Source organism: Bombus huntii, chromosome 3 (genome assembly GCF_024542735.1).
Source record: "Bombus huntii isolate Logan2020A chromosome 3, iyBomHunt1.1, whole genome shotgun sequence".
In the NCBI taxonomy this organism is placed as follows: Eukaryota; Metazoa; Arthropoda; class Insecta; order Hymenoptera; family Apidae; genus Bombus; species Bombus huntii.
This window is the reverse complement of record NC_066240.1, coordinates 958,650-981,032: the sequence shown is the minus strand read 5'-3', so window position 1 is coordinate 981,032 and position 22,383 is coordinate 958,650. Positions and strand designations below refer to the sequence as shown.

Sequence of the window (22,383 nt, the reverse complement as noted above, 5' to 3'; positions counted from 1 at the left end):
TTTAGGAATTACATTAAAGCTTTAACTCTCATAAATCTTTCCTGCATAATATTGTTTCAAGTTTGTACGTAGTTAATTACGTACAATTTGTGCAAAGTGTACTATTTGGACACGATTGCGCTATCTATCGGTGAATCAGTAGTACTAACAAATAGTTAACTTTTCACCGATACATGGCGCCACCATGTTTCCTTTTTGAGTATGAATGAATTTTTATTGTAAAAAGCATAATGGCGTCGCCGGTCTTTCCGGCAAATAGGTTGTGCCATCGTGTCTCACGTCTTTCGTACTAAAGGTACAGAATGACGGACGACGTGGTTGTTTTAGAAGATGCTGTTCACAGAGAAGAAGAGATAGCCCACTTTCAAGCTCCTGCAATTCAACATAATCCCGATGGATGGGGTCCTTGTGAGTTACCTGATCAATTTAAAGATATACCTTATCAACCATTCTCAAAGGGCGACAGATTGGGCAAGGTTCGTTGTAAATGTGGTTTCTTTTTCCTTTGTTTATGGAGATACTTCACATATTTATATTATTTTTTGACATAGATATCTGACTGGACTACACCAGCTTTCCAAGATAAAAAGTTTCCCAGTAAGTGTTATCTATTTCATTTATTTAACCTTAACATTAACATTAAGTCATTTATTAGAAATAATTATGAATCTAGCTAATTATATTTTTATTACCGACTGAACTTTACTTTGGGGGATTAACAAAATTCTTGACCCTTTTTTATATATTCAATAGTGTTCGATAAGTAGAATCATAAAATACAAGTAATCTGTCAATTCAAAAGTTCTGTGTATATGCAACAAAGTATTTTTAGTTGTTTTATACATTATGCACTTTGACGCCATATTGGTTTCCATAATTTGCCCAATTTAAGTTAGGCTTAGAGTTAAGATTAGGATTAGGTTTTGGTCATTACATTAATGTAACATGTAAAATATGCTAAAATTGTATGTAAAATCTTGCATATGTGTAACTTTTGAACTGGTGGGTTCCTAAACGTTAACTTGTATTTTTGAATAACATTCATCGAAGACTATCAGATGATATAAAAGAAAAGTCAATAACTTTTAGTCTCCTTAGGAGTGTATATTTATAAGTCCTAGATTTATTAATTTGTTATTAAGGTTTAATCTAACCGTAATCTATCATAATTATAATCTAACCATAAAAAATAAGCAGAGATCTTCACTTTATACTTACTGGTAGTATATTAATAATTAAACAATGTAGACATTATTAATTTTGTTAAGGAACTTAAATTCAATATGTTTTACAATTCTAACTCTTGTTATTTTAACAAAATATAATAAACCATAAGTTATAGCCATATATAACATGAGAAATTTTTAAACAATAAGAAGAACGTCACCCATACTTTGTGACGGGGCTCCCACGGAAGTATACCCGTCACATAGATATGTGCGACGTGGCGACGAATGTGTTAAAATAAAATCAATTTAATTTTTTTCTTGAATTACTATTAGCTGATCAATACTAAGAAATCAATATTATTTATTAAATTCTAAAAGAATGCTTTCTTATAAAATTACTATTAATATAATACTTAATAAAGTACAAATTTATATTACTAATAATTTTTTTTATTTCAGATATGATTTTATATGCTTCATTTTATTATTTTCAATTTTATTTCTCATATATTTAAAATCATTCTGTGTCATATAAACCTAATTTGTATTTATATATTATTTAATTGAAATAGTAAATTCAATATTATAAAAGACATTATAAGATTAAAAGGTAGTAATTCTTTTCCTTTTATATGAAAACTATAAGATAGATCACATTAGACCAAATTAACCTTGTGCAGATTACCGCGGGATATATGTGTTCTGCGTAAACCATCAATTTGACCAAGGAACTCATATATGCGTTTAGCAAAAACGACTGATAGAGTCGGAAGACTCCTCATATATGTTCCCACGTAAACGCGTTGCTATGATCGAGAAACACATATGTCTCATATATGCATATATTTAAAAGACTCATATGTGTGTCATTTTATTTATCCTGTGGAGAATCTGTGCATGTGTCTAAAATTTGATATCTTGGAGTGCTATGAACGAAAATCGCGCCTAAGCAAAAATGTGCGCTGGCAATTTTAAATGACTATCGTGGCAGCAGCTCGGCCTTACGGTACGGCTGACTTCGAACCATTCCGTCCGTGAAGGGTTAAATAATAATTAAATTAATAATTTTATATTTAGGTTTCCCTTTAATAAATTAATATTTTATATACAATCTTTCATTTCTTAACAAAGAAAATCTTCATTATTTACAGACAAATATACGTCACAGTTTGGTTCAGGCAGCCAATATGCATACTATCATGATGAAGATGAAACAACTTTCCACTTGGTTGATACAACCCGTGTACAAAAACCGCCTTATCAACGTGGTGGCAGATTTCGTCATAATCAAAGGAACTTACGTGGCCGTGGAAGCCAGCGTGGTTCGTTGAGCCAAATGCAACAACTTGGTAAATTAAAGCTTCGCGAGAGAGATCGTAAAGGACAAGCGAAACGTTGGGGTAGACAGCAAGGTTTACGTAATCATAAAAATCAACCACCAATTAAAATTCGCGACGCATCTGTTACTGTAAGACCTGATTGGGTAACTATTGAAGAAATGGATTTTCCACGTTTAGCAAAGCTATCTTTACCTAGTATTAAAGATGGAGAAGATATTTTATGTTGCGGCTCTCTTGAATATTATGATAAAACTTATGACAGAGTGAATGTCAAAAGTGAAAAGCCATTGCAAAGAATTGATAGAATTTTCCATACAGTCACCACTACTGATGATCCAATAATTCGTAAGCTATCAAAAACAGAAGGAAATGTTTATGCTACAGATGCAATTTTAGCAACAATAATGTGCTGCACTCGTAGCAACTACTCTTGGGATATTGTAATCGAAAAAATTGGAGACAAACTATTCTTTGATAAACGAGATAATACTGAGTTTGATTTATTAACTGTAAACGAAACTAGCGTTGAACCTCCTCAGGATGATGGAAATTCTTTAAATTCCCCTAGAAATTTAGCTTTGGAAGCTACATTTATTAATCATAATTTTTCTCAGCAAGTACTAAAATCTACTGAACCTAGATTTAAATTTGAAGAAGGAAACCCATTTATTTCAGAAGAAGAAGAAGGTGATGTTGCTAGTGTTGCATATCGGTATAGAAAATGGGATTTAAATAATGGAATTGTTCTTGTTGCAAGATGTGAACATGATGCTGTAATGCAAGGTCCTAATAATGAAATTCAATTTTTAACAATTAAGGCTCTAAATGAATGGGACTCAAAATTAGCCAATGGTGTTGAATGGAGGCAAAAATTAGATACACAGCGTGGTGCAGTATTAGCAAATGAATTACGCAACAATGCTTGCAAATTAGCTAAGTGGACTGTCCAAGCATTATTAGCAGGTTCAGACCAATTAAAATTCGGTTATGTCTCTAGAGCAATGGTTAGAGATTCTAGTAAACATGTTATTCTTGGTACACAACAATATAAGCCAAATGAATTTGCAACACAAATCAATCTTAATATGGATAATGCATGGGGTATTTTACGATGTATTATTGATATTTGCATGAAACAGAAAGATGGAAAATATCTAATTATGAAAGATCCAAATAAACCAATGATAAGATTATATGATATTCCGGATAACACGTTTGAAAGCGAAGGAGAAGAAGATGAAGATGACGATGAACCTGTTAATGATGCATTTCAGAGTTAACAGTTTTAAATTTTCTTAAACTTCTCTGAATTAATATGTTAAAAGTCACTGATTTGTACTATGAATACATATTGTAAGAAGGGAGGAAAGTGGCATAATAAACTGCTTTCATTTCAGCTTTTTATTATCTAATTCTAAAAACCTCTACAAACTAATTTCACATTAATATAAAATATTTATGTATTTAATTATATATAACATTATGTAGTTAAATTTCATTTTATCCAATTCAAAGTTACATTTTTAAAAATGTATTAATATATATATTAATTACTTAAGTGTTTTTCTCATTTCATTTTCCTATTTTCTTTCAATATGATAAACATTATATTGCAACAAAACAACATTGATTTAATTAAATTTTATATAGATTTTGGTGATAAAGTACTTTTTTCTCACATATTGCCTCTAATTACAAAATATTTGTTAATTTCTACTGTGATATGTAAGCACGGTTGTATACATAAACCTGGAAACTCTAGTAGAGGGTGTAATGCTCTCAATGCATGGAGTTGTACTTTATAAATCGACAACTATAGAACGCTACAATCGATAAGTTAGGATTTCATATCTAACGCCACCCTTTGATGAAAATATTGAAAGTAAAGAATATAAACTAAACCACTGAGCTTACTCTATAAACTACTTTTCATAATTTTTCACCATGTATTTAAACTAAGTACATATACAATATTTCATTCAGTATAGAAAAATGTTTAAATTATTAAATATATATTATTATTTCCAATAAAAAAGTTTAATAAAATTGTAACTTGTAATTATAAATCAAATATGTATACATATATATAATACTTTTATATTTAATGCGTATATTGGATAGTTTGTTTTTAGTATTTCTTAATTCATTAAATAATTGTGTAATTATGTATTAACACTATCTATAATATATGTAAATAATATCACGTTCAAAATATTATTGACGATTAAAATATGTTAATATTATAAAATTCTTATTGAAGGTGTAAAATTATAGTGTGATTTCAGAGTTTACAAAAGTTTTTAGTAATGAAAAAGATATTTATATCATATAATATTTATTAGAGATTAGCTCGACATAAAATAATAATATAATCATAGACAAATATACAGCTATTCGTAGTAGTATGTATATATATATATATATATATATATATATATATATATATATATATATATATATATATATATATATATATATATATATATATATATGTAAGTAGTATTCATATATGTAAGCAGAAGTTGGTCTCTATTATCATTATAGTGGTGTACTTGTCCCTTTAATCAGGTCTGGGGTGTTTTTACACAATGGCATTACATAACGAATCCTAAGACTTCGATTAAAATGCCTTATTGCGAACAAACTGATCAACATCATCTGGTCACTAAAAGCCTATCACTCACCACGGAAGTTTCCGGCCTGTATATACGACCGGGACACACCTTATGACATTATTAAGAGTCTACCCTTACCACGGGATCTTGTTAGATCTGTGTATACAATCGTGGCATAAGCTATGTCACTGATATACACATTAATACATACATACATATAACACGTGTCATGTATCAGTGGCCTGTGCTATGTCCAATCTTTCGAACTTCGATGTAGAGGGCCCTGTCGAATTCTTCTATATATGTAGTTAGCTAACAAAAAGAGAGACTGTAGAAAAATAATATGTCGAGCACGAATGAAAGTGAAATTAGTGAACGGTGGTAGGTAGTTCTCCGCCCGTTTACTTCTCACCTGGGCGTTGTCTCCTGAACAAATATTACTTTCCATTTCGATACGTGATCATGGGTGATAATTCTATGAGGTTAGGTGAGTTAGTTAATCGATTTCTCTGTGGCTGCTAATTTTCATGGTATTTCTTAAGTACCTAATCCTTTTTGTCATTGTTTTACGCACATTAGAGAACTATGAAGTGCTTAAAGCTCTCTACGATTTCAAGGCTACGTTTGCGAAAACCCTCAGCTTTCAAGAGGGCGATTATTTTATTTTATATCAGACCAATACCAAACAAAGAAATTGGTGGCAGGTCGTTAACAGAGACGGCCAGATTGGATATATTCCCTCGAATTACGTCACCACTGTAAAGGTATGGATCAGATTGTAGTAATAAGTATGTGAAGATCTTTAAGAATGAAATACATTCCAGGTATCATCTCAAGTATTGATCGAATTTCTGGAAGACTGCATAGGAAGTGTGAAGACTGAAACTAAGAAACAGAGTGGATTACAGTTAGACAAGCAGGATCTTCTTCTGAGATTAATAGAGAAAAAGAAACAAGCAGAATCTAGTAAAAAACCTAAGAAGCAAGCTCCAATGCCTCCAGACTTTGGAAATACAACACCTAATAAAGAAATACGTTCATCGCTTGTTTGTAATACTCAAGAGGGAGATATTAATACTGTGCAGAGTAATACTTCATACATGACAGCACAGACAACTGTGCACAGTAATACAGAACAGGAGGAAGCACCAGTTATCCCACAATGCCAACGCACACCTACAAACGATCAAAGGATGCAATCCCTTCCACATCAGTCTTCCTCTGAATCACAGAAAATTCAGGCAGAAGTTCGTAAGAGTCCCTCTCAGAGCAATATCAGACAGACTCCTACTAATTCGCCTATAAAGAAAAAAGGTTCATTATGTGATATTAACTCTCATACTGCTTATCAGTTACTTGACCAAGTACGTAGAAATACTCAATTAAGCTACGAAATGTCGAAGGTAGCAGTGACGGTAGTTGTTTCTGGATTGCAACAACTGTTGCCCCAAAATGTGAGCTATTATTTTGATGCCTTATTGCATCAGTTAGAAACACCATTCACGGTATCGCAAATGAGTATAGAAGAAACATATGACGCTAATAGATTGAAAGTAATCTTTACAGAGCTTACTTCTTGTAAGGAAGATTCTCAACAGAGAAATTGGATGCTTTATGAAGATGAATCTATTATTGTTGATTATATAAAAGAACTCACCTCTATATTGGTATATCATATATTTATTGCATTAAAAAAATTAATTATTCCGTTTCTATCAGTTAATAATTTGTTAATTTCACAGACTAACGCAGATGCAAATGTATCTAGATATGTTTTACAGCAGAATCAATATAATGGAGTTAATATATTGATACAATATTATCAAATGGAACCAAGATGGACTATTAGGCAATTGCTCTTGCAGTCATTTGGAGTAATGTGTAGTCTAGATTCTGTGATCCTGACTATAATGTTAAATAGTATATTGCCTATGGAGTTAGCAAGGTAATATTTGGTGAGCTGTATTATTTTATATAACACTCTAATAATGACTTGATATATCTTTGAATACAGAGATATGAGGAGCAATCCTAGAAATGTAACAAAATTAAATTATTCTTCATTATTACTTACTATGATTTTTTCAATGGGTGAACCCATGCCAATTACACATTTGGGTGAGTAAAGTAGGTAATGCGTTACGTCTATTACATCTTCGCCTGACTTTTTTTCTATATGTTACAACGTTTAATTATGAGTTTTATTACAGAGCAATTAGGTTCGGATTTTATAGCATTTGTTTTGGACTTAATAGAGAATCCACCTGATATGGATTTGGAAGATCAAATTCCGGATTTGTTTGTAAATTTAATACTATCGTACAATTTACAATTCACAAATTCGGAAAATATAGTTCTAAATGCATTGAAAGAAAGATCAGTGGCAAAGAACTTTACTGAGAAGATTTTACTGTTATTCAATAGGGAAGGTGAGATAAAACGAGATGTATTTTACATGAAATAAACTGAAATTCCAGCAAACCTGTGATCTGTTACAGAGGATCCTGTGCGAATATTCGATCATGAACCACCGCCGCCGCATTCTGTGCTGAAATTATTTATCGATCTGTTCAACAATGATGTCACAGCAGGTCTATTCTATACAAATGACGTTAAAGTTCTAATTGATATTATATTGCGCCAATTATATGATATGTTTCCTGGTGATAAGGTACTTAGAAATATATGTACATGCTTTTACCCCTCTTACAAAAATAAAAGATGTGACATAATTATTGACATTACAGCGCAGACAATATTTGGAATTATGTCGACGAGTACTTCGTACTTCAAGTTATAATGAGCATAAGTATCGTTCAGAAGACCTATTAAAATGCTTTACAAGGTCTGTATTTGTCATAGTACTATTGTATCATAATCGTAACCATAACATAACTGTTATCACTGTCATAATGTAAAAAAATATATATTGTAGAATATTTTGTGAGGAGACTGGAGAAAGTCAGGAAGATCAACAATCAGTACGCGAAATTAGCAATGAATTTCCCCATTTGTTTAAAATGTGACATTTGTTGTCACCTCCCAGTAATAAAAGCTTGGAGGATGACGATTTGCAAACTCTCGTATAAGAAGATTCCGGTACGTACAATGAGGAGGAGCGACGAAGAAAATCAAGTTACCGATCAAAAAACTTCTTTATTTTTCTAATATTTCTATTTTGCAAATATTTTGCTCAGCTACTATATCAAAAACGCACACACGATTCGCAGAATCTTAAGCGCATCAGATTATATTTTTTTCTCGTTTTAATCTTTCTAGTAAACAATACTATTTATTCTAGTTAAAAAAGGATACAAAAAAGATAAAAAAGACACATAAATCAGCATTTAGAAATTATTATATATTGTATATACATACATATATAGATATGTATATGTGAGAAAGAAACTTTTTCTCGTTCTAAGCATGAGGACCATTGGAAATAACATATAGAATCATTCCAAGTACCGTGATAGTAGATAAATAAATTAGTGTATATGAAAGTAGTCTGACTGCACGAATAAAATATCGAATTAAAAAAGTATCTGAATTACTGCTCTGATATAATATTAAATAAAAGTTTGATTGCATAGTGGGAACATCTATAACAGTTCTCTGTGAAAATGCTTCAACGCTCGAATAAAGGATTTTAATCCTAATCGAACCAGTTATACTCTATTATCTCTGTAAATTGTCTAGTCCGCGTCTGTGCAAGTAATATTCTAAGTCATGCATTATTTCTTCTGTTATGTTTGATCCTCTCTCGTCAACACGCATTAACAAGTTTATAAATTTGTTTAGCAAGAGAGAGAGAGGGAGAGAAAGAGAGTTTTGAGACTCTCACAATTACGACCATAGGATTTTTAGAACAAGTTGGTCGGAATAAAATTTCATAGTTTATTAGTGCCACCATTTATAGTTATCGAACTTTCTAGTCTATTGTTAGCTACTCTATTTTTTTAAAAGTATTATACTGCGTTATGTTTATTAAAGTTATGACTATTAAGATGTCAATTACAAAGAAATCTCAAATTATTGTGATTATGAATCAAATGTTAAAGAAATAAAAAGTCTAGGCGATTAATGATTTGGTTTCGTTTTTCCTCCTGAACAATATTATGCAATATGTAGATTTGTAACTAAATTATTGTTCGAACATCTTTCATTAAGAAAAATAAATTTTAATATCTTTTCAATAGAGTTTTATTAACAACAAATAAATACTGTCGATGAAAAACTTAGTAGGCGTGATGCAAATGTATTGGGACCCGTATTGCGGCACTCGTTAAAATAGAAGAGAAATCTGCAAACGAGGCCATTTTCGTGACACTGAAAACATTTCAAATCGTTCCGAGATACGAAGAGCTAAGATAGAAGAACACGCATCGTAACGTTAGGAGACATAACCATTGCACGCTTTCAGGCACCGTTCTCGTTTGCATTATAACTTTTTTGGGTTTTAGAAGACACGCAGATAATTAGTTTGAGAGTTGATCGCGACTGCCGCACTTGTATTGTCTTTGAGTCGAAACATTGACATGCCAGGATATTTATTCTCCGGTCATCATTTCCATGAACTCTGAAACAAAATATTTTACTTACATATTTTTAAATATTTTAATTAAACAAATATTTCGTTATTTTGTATACTTAAAAATGTACTTAATATACTTAAAAAATTAAAAATATTCTATCTAATGTTATCGAACAAAGTACGTAAATGAAGCGAAAATGATAACGCCCGTGAAAGATACGTATGATGAAGAAACTTAGTATGTGTATATATGTGCCATCTAAATCACTTTATAGACTTAGAGAATATGTACATATATGTAGTAACATGTGAAATATGACATGTCAGAGAAATATTAACAATTAGCAGTTTTCAATCTATCAAAGACACATCTATCCAAAACAAAGGAAGCAGTTACATTTTTCCTCGAATTTGTAAACACATTTGAAACTTATTTATTGATTCGTATACTTTGTAACTATTGGCAATGTTACATTGAAATAAATTATTGTTGATAAACGATGAAGTATGTTCGTCGTTCTAGGAAATGGAGAAAGATGCCAAGATTTCTGTATCAATGTTGGAATTGTGTTGGAGTGGGTGTAGTTTGTGTAATACGCAATCGTTAGAAAGTTGAAAGATTTTGTGTAAAAGCTTAGAATATCCCACTATTTTGTAAACACGGATATTCTAAATATTAAATATTCTGTACATCTTCATAGTAAATCTTTAGAGTAGACGAAAAGTAAAAGAAGTTCATTGTAAGAAGAAATGGATTATTATAACGGAAAAGATTCTAACAGATTTGAAGATTTAGAGCTATAAAAGATTACGCTAATCTCTTGAACTAGTAAGTAAGTAATAAAATAAATAGAGAAGTAAGAGAGGTCGATGGTCCTGATTCGCCGCTCATGTATAAATATACCCCAATGTACTCAGCAGACAGCACGTGCGGGCTCTCCAGCGTGATAACAAATGATATCACATACTATTTATTCTCTTACTAATTATACTTTGAAAACATTTATCAAAATGTTGGATACGATTAATATGAATTTAAAAGTACTTCCAAAACAATAACTACACAACCTATAAAATAAAATAAGTCCAATTGTCAAGAAAACAGTCCACGCTTAAATCTCTAGTCCACGATAATTAACTAACAGTTGTTCTATTTTTCCTTACCATCAAAGTCAACGGTGCCAGATCCATCAGAATCGATCTCCTCGATCATGATATCCAGTTCTTCATCTGTCAATTGGTCATCCAGTTCCCTGAGGATCTCACGCAAGCACGTAGTGGGTATATAACCATTTCCTATAACAAAAGAAATCTTTTAATTTAAAAGTTCTAAGCGAGTAGTTTCCTTGAACATCGACCGTTGCTTTTGAACCTATAGATTGAAAAATATAATTCATCGTCGTACATTAGTGAAGAGGAGGAAACGGTGAACGAAGTAGTCACATTAATACACCTCTGAAAGTCTTTGGCTTTGGATCATAATTCATGGAGACTTGGGTGATGAAACGAGCTCAATTCTTGGCCGTGTTCCCACAGGCGTAAGCCTTTTCAAATTCGGTCGGCTTTCATTTCCCTGATACGAAACGGAGAACGGCAATGTTTTTACGTAGTGCAGGTTTCGCAGAATCGGTTATTCTCGGTCGGTCAATATATCTTTCTTTCTTCTTTCACGCCATTTTTCCTCTACCATTTCCATTCATTTCAATATCGAATTTATCTGAGATCCCGAATGATTATAGTAATGGATTTACGGCATTTATTGTTTGGTGTTAATATGGTGTTTTAATTTAAGACGCAGGAAAAATACGTATAAAAAATTGGCGAGGATGAAGAAACTGAGATGCAAGAGTATCGGTAGATTATATAGAGTAAAAAGTAGATACTACAATTATCAACAACAGTGAAATTGTGTGTTTTCAAAGTAATCTTTCTTGGCTCAGTCAGACAAACGTCTTTCACAATACAAAAACACTCACGAGACAAACATGTTTTCGGACTTCTTTTTGCGTCCCTTTCATTCTTACAAGAAGAAAACAAATTGCTTATATCTATGTTAGCTATCCAATAAAATAGGAGATAATGAAAAGGAAGACGCCATAGAATAGTGTTACTGAGTAAAACATATATTTAGTTACCTTCTTTGTCGTAGAGCCTGAAAGCCTCTCGAAGTTCTTTTTCCAGGGCTTCTGCATCCTCTTCAACAATGAATTTTGCGGCTAACGTGACGAATTCTTCAAACTCCAGACGACCGGATTCTATCAATTAAAAACAAAATTCCATTCAGAAATCTGCGTTAGTTTAACTTATTGTTAAATTAAATTAATACATAAAATGACAAAATTTTAAATAAGCTTCTATAGTCAATAAAATAGGACAAACTGCGAATATCACACGAGTATCTGGCAAAGATAAACATCGGATTTATACTACGTACTGTCTGCATCAACTTCTTCGATTAGTTCGTCCAAAATCTTTTTGTTAAAGGGTTGACCCATTAATCTGAGGATATCGGCCACCATATCGGTAGGAATGCTACCACTCTTCTCCCTATCAAAGCTGTCGAACGCTTTGCGAAGGACTGAAAAAATTATAAATTTAAATATTTTTTTAGTGGAACGTGAAACATCAGGTTGAAGATAATATGTATGTTTTAGGGGAAAAATCTGACTACTCGTAAGTGGTGTTTCACCGCGTCAAAATTTGTCTATGGTACGGTTACAAATTTAGAAACCGATGTTAATGCCCTTTCGCTCACGATTCTGGCTCAAAGCTTATTTAGCTTGATGCATCATCGTTCACGCTGGTTAAAACGTTTATTTATCGTTGTTGACTGACAGTGTGTAGAAATTTTGAACTAATTTATGCAATTGTTTATTTTTTACTGATCTTCTAATAATCTCTCCTTTTAAAAAATATCCATTTCATTCAATATCCTTATGTAAAAGAAAAGCAATTTCGTGAGGCAGCCAAAAGTATTCATCTTTTTTTCTATGAGCTTTTCTTCTAAATTATATAAAATATAATGTTTGTATGGATAATAATGAAATAAAAACTAACTAAAGAATTGCTTTGAATGGTTTCATTATAGATTAATAATGTAATAGTTTTCCGTTCGATATTAGCTTGAAAAATCTGACGAATGCCATACATATTTAATAGAAGACAGATACCTTCGTCTAGCAATTATAGCCCGGATGTTTCGTTTTTTAGAGACAGCGAAACGTACGAGTTTCTATTTTTCGATTCTATTGGAGAATCTTTCCTCTATTTTTACCGATCCGATTCTCTCCGATCGAATCGTCACACGATACCTCCTCATCACACTAAGGCGAGTAAGGCGGTTCTGTAGCTATACATAGGCAGCCTATACCGGCTGCCCCCGATTGAATTGAAGCACAAATAAACTCTAGGAACGTGCCGTCCAAATAACTTGTCTGAGCCGTTTATTCGTCGCTTCGTTTTTATCTTTCCTCTTAAAAATTTTAAACAAATTCTCTAATCAGATTATATCGAATCTTGATATAACAGAAAACTACAATGAAAATTGGATCCATGGAAGTCTTCCAAATCTTTGGGAAGTTCCCCTCTTGTACACGAGTGCTATATTTTCCCCCATTTCTACCACGTCGCCTTGACGTATGTCGAAATCATACGGTTTCCGAACAGAGTTTCTTTGTTTTCAGATTGGCATTTGAACAGAGATCGTTCTTTTCTTGTTCGAAACGTAGTTTCCGATATAAAACTATGAACAGGTTGTACCTACAGATACATCTTGGGTTACCCATATAGCGACGGTATGCTCCGGAATGATTAACCCCCACAGCGAAATGGATAGAAATAACCTGGATAGGTTAAACAAGCTCCCTTCTCGTTGACGTGAAGGATTAAGCAGCCGAAAGGGAAACATAAAGAAGAAACAGTAAACCTTTGCTAAATTTAGCACACGGTGTTCAGTAAACATGATACGATTTCGACGCGAAATACCGGAAAGCCAAGAATGGTGCGCCCAGTTGTATCGTGACACTTGTCAAAGACTCCGTTTTCGGGTTTTTATTTCTGAATTTTCAACGAATTTTTGTGTTGATTTAATAACAGAAATCTTCCTTAGATAAATAAAAGATTTGTTTTTATTTAAGAAAAATAACACAAAAGTTTTTACTTTATAGTAAGTTACACATAAAGTTAAGCTTAGAAACAAACATACAGATATGCTTTTTAAGATTATCTTTAACCGCAACTTTCTCAAGTTAAAGACATAATCACTTGCGCCATTTTCCTTTAAACTCCTTATTCGATTTGAAAAACCTAGACTAGGGTATCGATGTTGCGAAGCGTTCTTTAGATCATGAATTCATTTTCATAATTAAAAATTGAATTGTCACTGATCTCGTGGATTAAAGACGTTATTTGCTGTTAATTCGTGGTTATAGAATGTTGAACGTTAGGATATTAATATCTAATAACTGGTTGATGTACCTACCCGCAATTTGTTCAGGGGGAAGTTCGTCGGCCTGCGAACAGAGAAAAATGAAATTTGACAGCCGTATCACAGATCGAGCGGAAAAAGGAAAGTTTCAATCAATCGTAAATCGATCTTGATCAGTTTAAACATCGTTCCTTTACTCTATTAGAATTAATTCGAAGAGATTTCCAAGTGGACGTGCATGGTTAACTTAGCGATTCTTCCCTTTTAGAAAGTTCGTGCATTATTTCTGTCTTCTCTTAATGTAATTGAATATTATTTCTTTTGTATTATTATTATCCATTGTTACTCGATTAATACTAATGGTTGCAATAGAGTGCAAGTTGAAAAAGTTGTCCCGAGTTTTGCGACGCTTGGAACTGAACAAAGTAGAAACGATCGTGAATAGTGAGATATCGGGCTATATTCCTTCTTCTTGTCGATTTCACATTTCACTCAACAATTTTTCTTACATTCGTAATACATTATTTTTGAACATAATGATAAATATTAAGACGCACATTATTATTTAATCCAATTCTAATTTAATTAACAAATGGTTATTTATTTTGGTTATAAATTAATTAATAAATCAACATGAAGAGGGACGGCCCGAGGAAATTCGCCGTGTAAGAAACAATCACGTTTCCAAAACCTCGCATCTCTGGACCGATAATCTCCGATTTCGGTCGCTGTTAGGTCATAACCACTGTTATTGTTTAGACAAGTAAAAATTAAAAAATTCTAAAACAAAAGTCAGATCAGGCCAGAAGAGATATTACAATGAAAAAAAGAGAAATAAAGAGAACAGAGAGAACAGTGGATGCAGATTGCAAGCATACCGCGGCAGAAGCGGAGGAATCAATGTTTCGAAGTAGTCGTTCTTATCAATTTACACCTGTTGCATCGTGTCTGATACATTTAACACGTGTAATTGAAGCGAACACATTCAAATTTGTTGAATACACTACTCGAAATAATTAGAACATTCGTTCTTACAGATTCCATGGCAAATAAGTTGAAAAGAGAAACATCCTGTTCGAATTGATTCTTGAATTACTCCGAGCAGTATATCTTCCAATTTGATAGAATATTCGAAATTTCAATTCGTCCGACGAACACGAGACAAGAGCGAAAAGTGAAGAATGAAGAGTGAAGAGAAACCATAGAGATAAGGCGAGGCACAATGATGAATTAGACCAGAAAAAGAGAAAAAAATACAATAAATAAATAGAGAGAATATACAATAGGAAAACGTGTATGTTTACCAGGGCGACGACTTACGATATCATCAATAGAACATACCATGGTGGCGCGATTCTCTTTTTACTTTTTTTACTCTTTGTTTTTTACTTTGAACGTTTTACTTTCTTTTTGCTTGTTGAAATTAACAAACGAATTTACTCATAAAGAAAGAACTTAAGAAACACTGCGGCTACGACAATCGAACACGACGAAAAAAACCGTCGTGGAGAATGCGAATGATAAATTGATTATTCGCGACGAGAAAAATAGAAAATCGTGGCGGTTCTCTACGTTCTCTACGTCGTTAGAACGTAGGTGGTATGGTTGCTGTCTGTCGAACACTGTCACGAGAAACGGCCATCGTCGCGGTAATATTCGAAAAGGAGGATATAGCGGTTGCGTGGCGATGCCGGACCGCACCCCGCAACCTCCAGCCAATCGTCAGCTTCTTCTATCCGCTTCTTCACGGGCCTTAAAGCTTTTGGAAAGGCGCTTGCGCTATTTCTGGGATGCAGACGCAGATGATGCCGCGAGGCTCGAAATCAGGGCCGTCTTTTCGTTCCTCGATACTCCAGACTCTGACCCCCTTCGTTTATTCTTTCCTCCCGCGGTATCTCTAAAATCAGATGGATTCTTATTAGTTGTATCTATATTCTGCACTTCATCATATAAATTATCTGTACACGTACATAATGACATGCATACACATATATATATTTCTTTTTAATTTTAAGTTTGATTTATGTTTAGGTAAACTTCTATAACTATATAAAGCTTTAAAGCTCCATTATTTTGAACTTTGTAGTATTCTTTAAATTAACGGGGTGTTAAAATACTCGAATTCTGCTTTTCAATATAATATAAACTATTTCAAAGGAAAGCAGAATACAAATCTCATTGCCTCTAGATATAATCATTGTAAACGGATTATAAAGGTGAGCAGAAGTTTTTTTTTACGAGGAAAGTATCGTGCAACATCATAAATAATTCAGGATTGAAATTATGTAGCAGAGGAGGTTGTAGCGAAGAAATTGTGACGGAATGAATTCCTTTTTAATTTTAGACGCGCGCTGGAACAACGTATTCACTTGATTCTTGTTCATTGAAACGACTATGTGTCGCGTGTACGTCTTTTTGAGAAGAGGAAAACGATATTGCTGTACCAGAACAAAAATAGAGAATGAAAATTCTGCGGTCAGCGTAAACGACAGTAAAACGACAAAGGCATACAGTGGTGAAATCGATGAAACTTATAATTTGGAATTAAGACAAGACCTTCACTCTGCAACGAGAAAACAAAAGAAATATCATTGTTTAATGTCTAGAGTACGATGTTATCCGCGATATGTTTACACGACTTAAATTAATTAGAAGAATTGCCCAAATTTCAGAATGCTATTGCTCAGAATGCTTACGAGCTTTCTATGCTCAAATCAATTTCATATACAATTAGTGAACTACTAAATTTCTCTATTCATTGCACAAGTTCCAAATTTCGATCGTACGTATTCAAATAAAACGGCCCGCTTTCTTGGTGCATGATGTAATTGTTTTGATGACAAGGGGAGTTCTAACAACTCATAAATTGTGTAACATTAGCTAACTCGACTGTTTGACGTTGAAATGCAGCGTGAACCTGAGATCGAACGAACAACAAAAATCTCATTGTACACAGAAACCTGAAACTGTTCATTTCTTCGAGATTTTGTCAACTGCAGATCAATCACAATAGTAAAACACGTAACGAAATAGTTATTGATAAAAAAGTGCCGGATAATAAAATGAGTTAGGTAACCCGAATCATTCGGAAGAATCGGCGGGTTGTCTGGAAAAGGTGGTTCAACATTTGGAAAAGATCCAAAATGCACACAGCTATGTAACACGTTGCATAGTAAAAGCTGTAAATTACTAATCATCGGCGATCGCCACCATCCAAGCAACCATCGAATATCTAGGTACAATTTTTGTTATTTCCTGCGTAATAATCGAATCTCAATTTATCCGAAGAAAATTGCTTAAATTACGTGAATATCACGTGGTGGTATAAATCAAACAAGGAAACTGATATGTCTTTGCCAAATGCACAATCTCGATTGTGCCAATATGCGTTTCTCACGTTGTAAAAACCTTCGAAACGCACAAGTTTATTCCACAATATGCAAGCGTTTAAAGACGTAGTAAAAGTCCTAATAAACATAAATCAATAAATCTTTTATCCCTGACAATGAGATACAAACTGTACATCATAGCACAATTTCTCATAGCAAACGATTAATTTAAATTTCCAATTACATATGTTTATGTGTATATCGAAGTGCAGCGACTCTTATGCAACAAAATGCAAGTGATAATAACACGGTATAGTATAAGTGAATGTTTACATTTTCACTTCTGCACAGGAATAGAATATACAATTTGGCGAGAGATTTTCTTTCGACGGGTTATACGCTGGCGCAAGTCCAAGTTAAACAAGCAAATAAAGCATTAGAATGGCCAATGTTGGACTGCGTATAATGGATTACAATCTGCGATCCGTTATAATTCGTCAACTGCAATAGAACCGGTTTAATTCATATGAAAATATTTAGTCTCTTGCAAATGTCGGTAAGCCATAATTCGAACTACTATCGTATCACAAATATTGTTAACAATACTGAAAAGAAGGATTATGAAATTCTCTGAAAGATAAGCATACGGTCCATTGATTTCCTCAGCCCTGTTTTCTAGCCAGCTTGACAAACGTTGTAATCGGACAAATGATGTGGAACCAACATGATCAATTATTTTTTATGTAATTAAATATAAAGTACACATAATTCTGATGTTATTACAACACAGTTAAAATTGCAATCTAAGTTACGAAGGCATGAAAATATTTTTTAATAATAATTTCGTTTAGAAATGAATTTAGTATGGCAGATTAATGAAATTATCATAAATAAAAACATTTTTATTACATGTATCCATTCGCTCATGAAAATAATTACAGAGTTTCACACAGGTATCTTGGTAACTTAAATGATTATTATCATGCATTCTACACAGCATACATTTTATTGAGTTCCAGTCGACAATAGCGCTAACAATGCGCTCGTTGTACCGACGGAAAATACATAATTTACAGCTGGTGTGAATGTCTTCAGAATGTAGAAAGAAGATACAATTACAAGAGCTAAGAATAAAGCATTATTGTAGAAAATTGAGAATGTTGTTGCTTCATAATCAGCTACTTCATTTTTCTTCCATAAAATTCTGAAAATTTGATTATTTTACATGTATTTCAGTTATATATATATATATATGTTTAATATACTTTGTACTTAATAATCTGCAAATAATAATCTTTTTACCTTTCATCCTTTTCCTTCTTGCTCATCTTCTTGTCTTCTGATAACTTTCTGCTCATTTCCTTTGTCACTGCATCTTCCCTTTTTACTGCAATCTATTAAAAAATATAAAGTCTTTTTCAGTAAATCCCATAACATTGTGCTAATAAAACATTCTGTTGTGATTCTATATATACCTTATGCTTTAACACGAATTTTGTATTTTTATACGCGAGAGCAAGAGCATATGTGCTCTCTAATGTTACTAAAACGAAGGAAATTAAATTAGCGTAGATGTCAATCAAGTGAATTCTCCAAAAAAGCCCTGTAACAAAAAGATAGAGGTTATCTTCAAAAACGCTATAGTTTCCATGCAACTACTTATTTCCTTACAAAACCATAATACAAACGTATACTAAAATTTATTATAAAATGTATAAATATCAACAAAGTAGCGGTATAAATCATATTTCTAGACAGTTTGAGAATGTGTACTCACAGATGGGGATAGCCGAAACGATAAAAGCATTGCCGTAAAATAACGCTGAAGATTTTGTTGACACATTCCGCGAGAAATCTTGAAGAAGAAGCTCTTCTTCTTTGGTAAATGCTTTCGATTTTCCTGACATTATTTTATGCCACTTTACACTCAGATCCCTTCAATTTTCTCCAAAACAATCACACTACTTCCGCGCGAATCGAAAATCTCCTTAGCTTTCTGGAACGCATGCGCATAAGCGGACTGTGTGGAGATTCGTGTGACAACGTGTCCACAGAAACGTCATTTCAATGAAAGCACAAATTCTGCCATCTAAAGTACTTTCTAAGAAGTTCCTTATCACATTTTAGTTGGTTACGAAGAAATCTATCTTTTTCCACATTTAGTCTATCTTCTGCCAATTAAAAAATTTATCGAGGAAATGCTATTACATTTAGGAAACATTTAGAAAATTATTTAATGTATATGGCTACCTTCTTTCCCAAGCAATATTAATATAAAAATTGTATATATAAGATCATCGATGATATCAGAATCTAGTGATATACAGGACACGATCATATCCGTAAAAAGATCTCGACCTCTCGACACTCATAGACTGAAGCTCATGATCATATAAAATCATATAAACAAGTTTCGGCCACGATCATATGAAGAGATCTCAGATCTCGACAGTCGTTAGGGAAAACCGACCAAAAATTGAATTATGACTAGTTGTAAAAAACCAACATGGAAGACGACAAAATTCGCATTCTTGCGAGACAGACAGAGATAAATAGAGTATCTCTGTCTCTATTTGAGTCATTCATGGCATGTCATGCAGGCGCAGAATGAAAACCTTCTTGCCCTCCATGTTTATCTTTCACAACTAGTCACGATTCAATTTTCGGATGATTTTCCCTAGGCATCGGTATGTAAGTGTCGAAACCTGTTTATATGATCGTAGTCGAGATTAATTGTGAAAAGTCAACAATTATAACATAGGATGTTCTCTACAACCTTTTTGCAACTGTGGATCTATTTATTTGTCTATGTAGTAACATGATCATATATACGTTTATATGACCGTGGTTTGGAATATGTCACTCACTAGGGGAAAGCATTCGCCGAGTGAATCCTAAAAAATCAACATGGAGGGCCAAAAAGGTACCAAAAAGGACGGTCTACGCATGCGTGACACATGCATATGTTAAATACTATCTAAAACCATGAATGTTTCAGACAAAGACACAACATAACTGCAGAAGAAGACAGAATATATGTTGGTGTAGGTTCTTTTAGTCGTACGATTTACGGTAAGATGGAATTAGATCAACACAACTAATATTATCCAAGTAATCTTTTGTTGTAATAAGAGAAAAACTATATATTTTATCAAATTTTATACATTTTAGGCTTCTTCTTTAAAAAAAATACCATATTTTCTGTAAATATATTTTTAAATTTGATTAATTTTAACTTGGAAAGGTTAGAATATAACATTTTGTTGGCTTATAACAAGAAATTACATTCATTTCCCTAATTTTAAAATCTTAATAATATTTTATAAAGAGTTTAGCCCAATTATCGGCTATTTTTTGTTTGAAATTTAAGATTTACGAAAACGTGACATAACCTCTGCAAAACATGATGGATATGTTTAATAAAAGATTACGATAATAGAAATATATTAAAATAAAACTCTATTGAAACTTTATATACAATTTTGTCGACTATTCTAGCATTAATTTATTGTTTAGAATGAATATTCGGACAAAATATAAGTGCATGATTATTATGCTATCTATAAATAGTTGTATTACAATGAATTTATATTTATGTTCTAGATGACGAACACAAAGGAAAAAAAAGAATCAAAGGCGAAGTCTCCAGAGAACAAAAGTGCTCCTGTGGAGATTAAAAAAGGTGCAAAGAAAGGTCGTATTAGGCCTCGAAATTACAATTTAGGAAATGGTGTTTATAGGTTTAGCCGAACCCGTATGTACCACAAGAAAGCCATCTACAAATTCATTGACTCCAAGACTCCAAAAACTGTATGTCTAATGATGTCACATGTTCTATTTATTTTTGTTAATATTACTTTTGTTAATTTAAAAGTTTTATCTAGAAGTTCTTTATTTCTTAGGATATGTAGAAATATTTGAAGTTCCTTATGCTTTTTACCTTTTAAGTAAATATACAATAAAGATATATTTATTATTCAATCTCTTTATTGTAATTGAATATTGTTATAAAATAATGACTATATAATTATAATATATATAATTTCGATTTTCTTAAATGTTTTGAAATGGTACAAAGAACTATGTAATCAAGAAGAGTAATATATTTTCATATAATGTTTATACTTTTTGATAAATGTTTAATTCTAAATATTTAATGATAATTATAGGTTAAGCCTAAGAAACCAGTCACTATTGAAAAGAAGATTAGTGGTGACAAAAATGGAGAGAAACGTATTGTATTATTAAAGAAGAGGCGTGCAAACTACCCTACTGCAGATCCAGTAACTGTACACCATGCTAAGAAATGTTTCCGTGACCATCGTCGTTATCTGAGACCTTCCTTGAAACCAGGAACAATTTGTATCCTATTAGCTGGTGCTCATAAAGGAAAACGTGTTGTTTTCTTAAAGCAACTTAAGAGTGGTTTACTCTTAATTACAGGTGAGATTTATTTGAAGTTATTATATAGTGAAATATTAATATGATAAATTAAAATATCAAAATGTTTTTTAAAATAGGTCCTTTCTTGATCAACGCTTGCCCACTCCGTAGAGTTAGTCAAAATTATGTGATCGCGACTTCCACGCGTATTAACATTTCTGGTTTGAAGATTCCGGCTCATGTTAACGACGATTATTTCAAGAGAAAACGCGAGAAACGCGCGAAGAAGGAAGAAGGTGATATCTTCAGCAAAAAGAAGGACGAGTACAAAGCAAGTGATCAGAGGAAAGCTGATCAGAAAGTGGTTGACAAATTTGTGATTTCTGCTATCAAGAGAAACAAAGAGAAGAAGATGCTATTCACCTACTTATCAGCAATGTTTGGACTCAGAAGCAGCCAATATCCACACAGATTAAAATTCTAATCTTTTGTGATTTGAATACAAATATATAATTAATACAGAAACATGAGGTAGATTTTTTATGACCTTGATTATAAATGTTCACAATTGTTCCGGATTCTTTTTT

The 22,383-nt window shown here is 32.6% G+C and overlaps 5 protein-coding genes across 9 annotated transcripts; 3 read left to right on the top strand and 2 right to left on the bottom strand.

Moving 5' to 3' along the window:
* The first annotated feature begins 209 nt into the window (after positions 1–209).
* Positions 210–3,905, top strand: LOC126863797 (eukaryotic translation initiation factor 3 subunit D-like). The gene is made up of 3 exons (XM_050614331.1): positions 210–476; positions 552–597; positions 2,321–3,905. Exons 1-3 carry the CDS (start codon positions 303–305, stop codon positions 3,787–3,789), a joined length of 1,689 nt encoding a protein of 562 aa, XP_050470288.1. The 5' UTR covers positions 210–302; the 3' UTR covers positions 3,790–3,905.
* Positions 3,906–4,997: 1,092 nt separating this feature from the next.
* Positions 4,998–9,208, top strand: LOC126863796 (NCK-interacting protein with SH3 domain). Its single transcript, XM_050614330.1, has 9 exons — positions 4,998–5,611; positions 5,704–5,888; positions 5,949–6,791; positions 6,867–7,069; positions 7,139–7,242; positions 7,335–7,553; positions 7,623–7,795; positions 7,872–7,969; positions 8,060–9,208. The coding sequence occupies exons 1-9, from the start codon at positions 5,587–5,589 to the stop codon at positions 8,148–8,150; spliced, it is 1,941 nt and encodes a 646-aa protein (XP_050470287.1). The 5' UTR covers positions 4,998–5,586; the 3' UTR covers positions 8,151–9,208.
* A 76-nt stretch (positions 9,209–9,284) lies between these two features.
* LOC126863806 (troponin C, isoallergen Bla g 6.0301) lies at positions 9,285–15,574 on the bottom strand. Of its 2 annotated transcripts, none has more exons than XM_050614353.1 (6): positions 15,426–15,574; positions 14,139–14,169; positions 12,093–12,236; positions 11,794–11,913; positions 10,823–10,954; positions 9,285–9,703 (listed from the first exon to the last, which is right to left on the bottom strand). In XM_050614353.1, the coding sequence occupies exons 1-6, from the start codon at positions 15,426–15,428 to the stop codon at positions 9,675–9,677; spliced, it is 459 nt and encodes a 152-aa protein (XP_050470310.1). In that variant the 5' UTR covers positions 15,429–15,574; the 3' UTR covers positions 9,285–9,674. The 2 variants fall into 2 exon arrangements, with proteins under 2 accessions (XP_050470310.1, XP_050470309.1); XM_050614352.1 differs by having other exon boundaries at positions 15,405–15,548.
* Positions 15,462–19,462, bottom strand: LOC126863804 (translocon-associated protein subunit gamma). 2 transcript variants are annotated; one of them, XM_050614351.1, is made up of 4 exons: positions 19,191–19,456; positions 18,889–19,016; positions 18,716–18,807; positions 15,462–15,981 (listed from the first exon to the last, which is right to left on the bottom strand). In XM_050614351.1, exons 1-4 carry the CDS (start codon positions 19,318–19,320, stop codon positions 15,864–15,866), a joined length of 468 nt encoding a protein of 155 aa, XP_050470308.1. In that variant the 5' UTR covers positions 19,321–19,456; the 3' UTR covers positions 15,462–15,863. The 2 variants fall into 2 exon arrangements, with proteins under 2 accessions (XP_050470308.1, XP_050470307.1); XM_050614350.1 differs by lacking the exon at positions 15,462–15,981 and adding an exon at positions 18,301–18,617 and having other exon boundaries at positions 19,191–19,462.
* Positions 19,463–20,405: 943 nt separating this feature from the next.
* Positions 20,406–22,321, top strand: LOC126863801 (60S ribosomal protein L6). Of its 3 annotated transcripts, none has more exons than XM_050614344.1 (4): positions 20,406–20,485; positions 21,017–21,223; positions 21,583–21,856; positions 21,934–22,321. In XM_050614344.1, exons 2-4 carry the CDS (start codon positions 21,017–21,019, stop codon positions 22,278–22,280), a joined length of 828 nt encoding a protein of 275 aa, XP_050470301.1. In that variant the 5' UTR covers positions 20,406–20,485; the 3' UTR covers positions 22,281–22,321. The 3 variants fall into 3 exon arrangements, with proteins under 3 accessions (XP_050470301.1, XP_050470302.1, XP_050470303.1); XM_050614345.1 differs by having other exon boundaries at positions 20,433–20,524; XM_050614346.1 differs by lacking the exon at positions 20,406–20,485 and adding an exon at positions 20,551–20,657.
* The last annotated feature ends 62 nt before the right edge of the window (positions 22,322–22,383 follow it).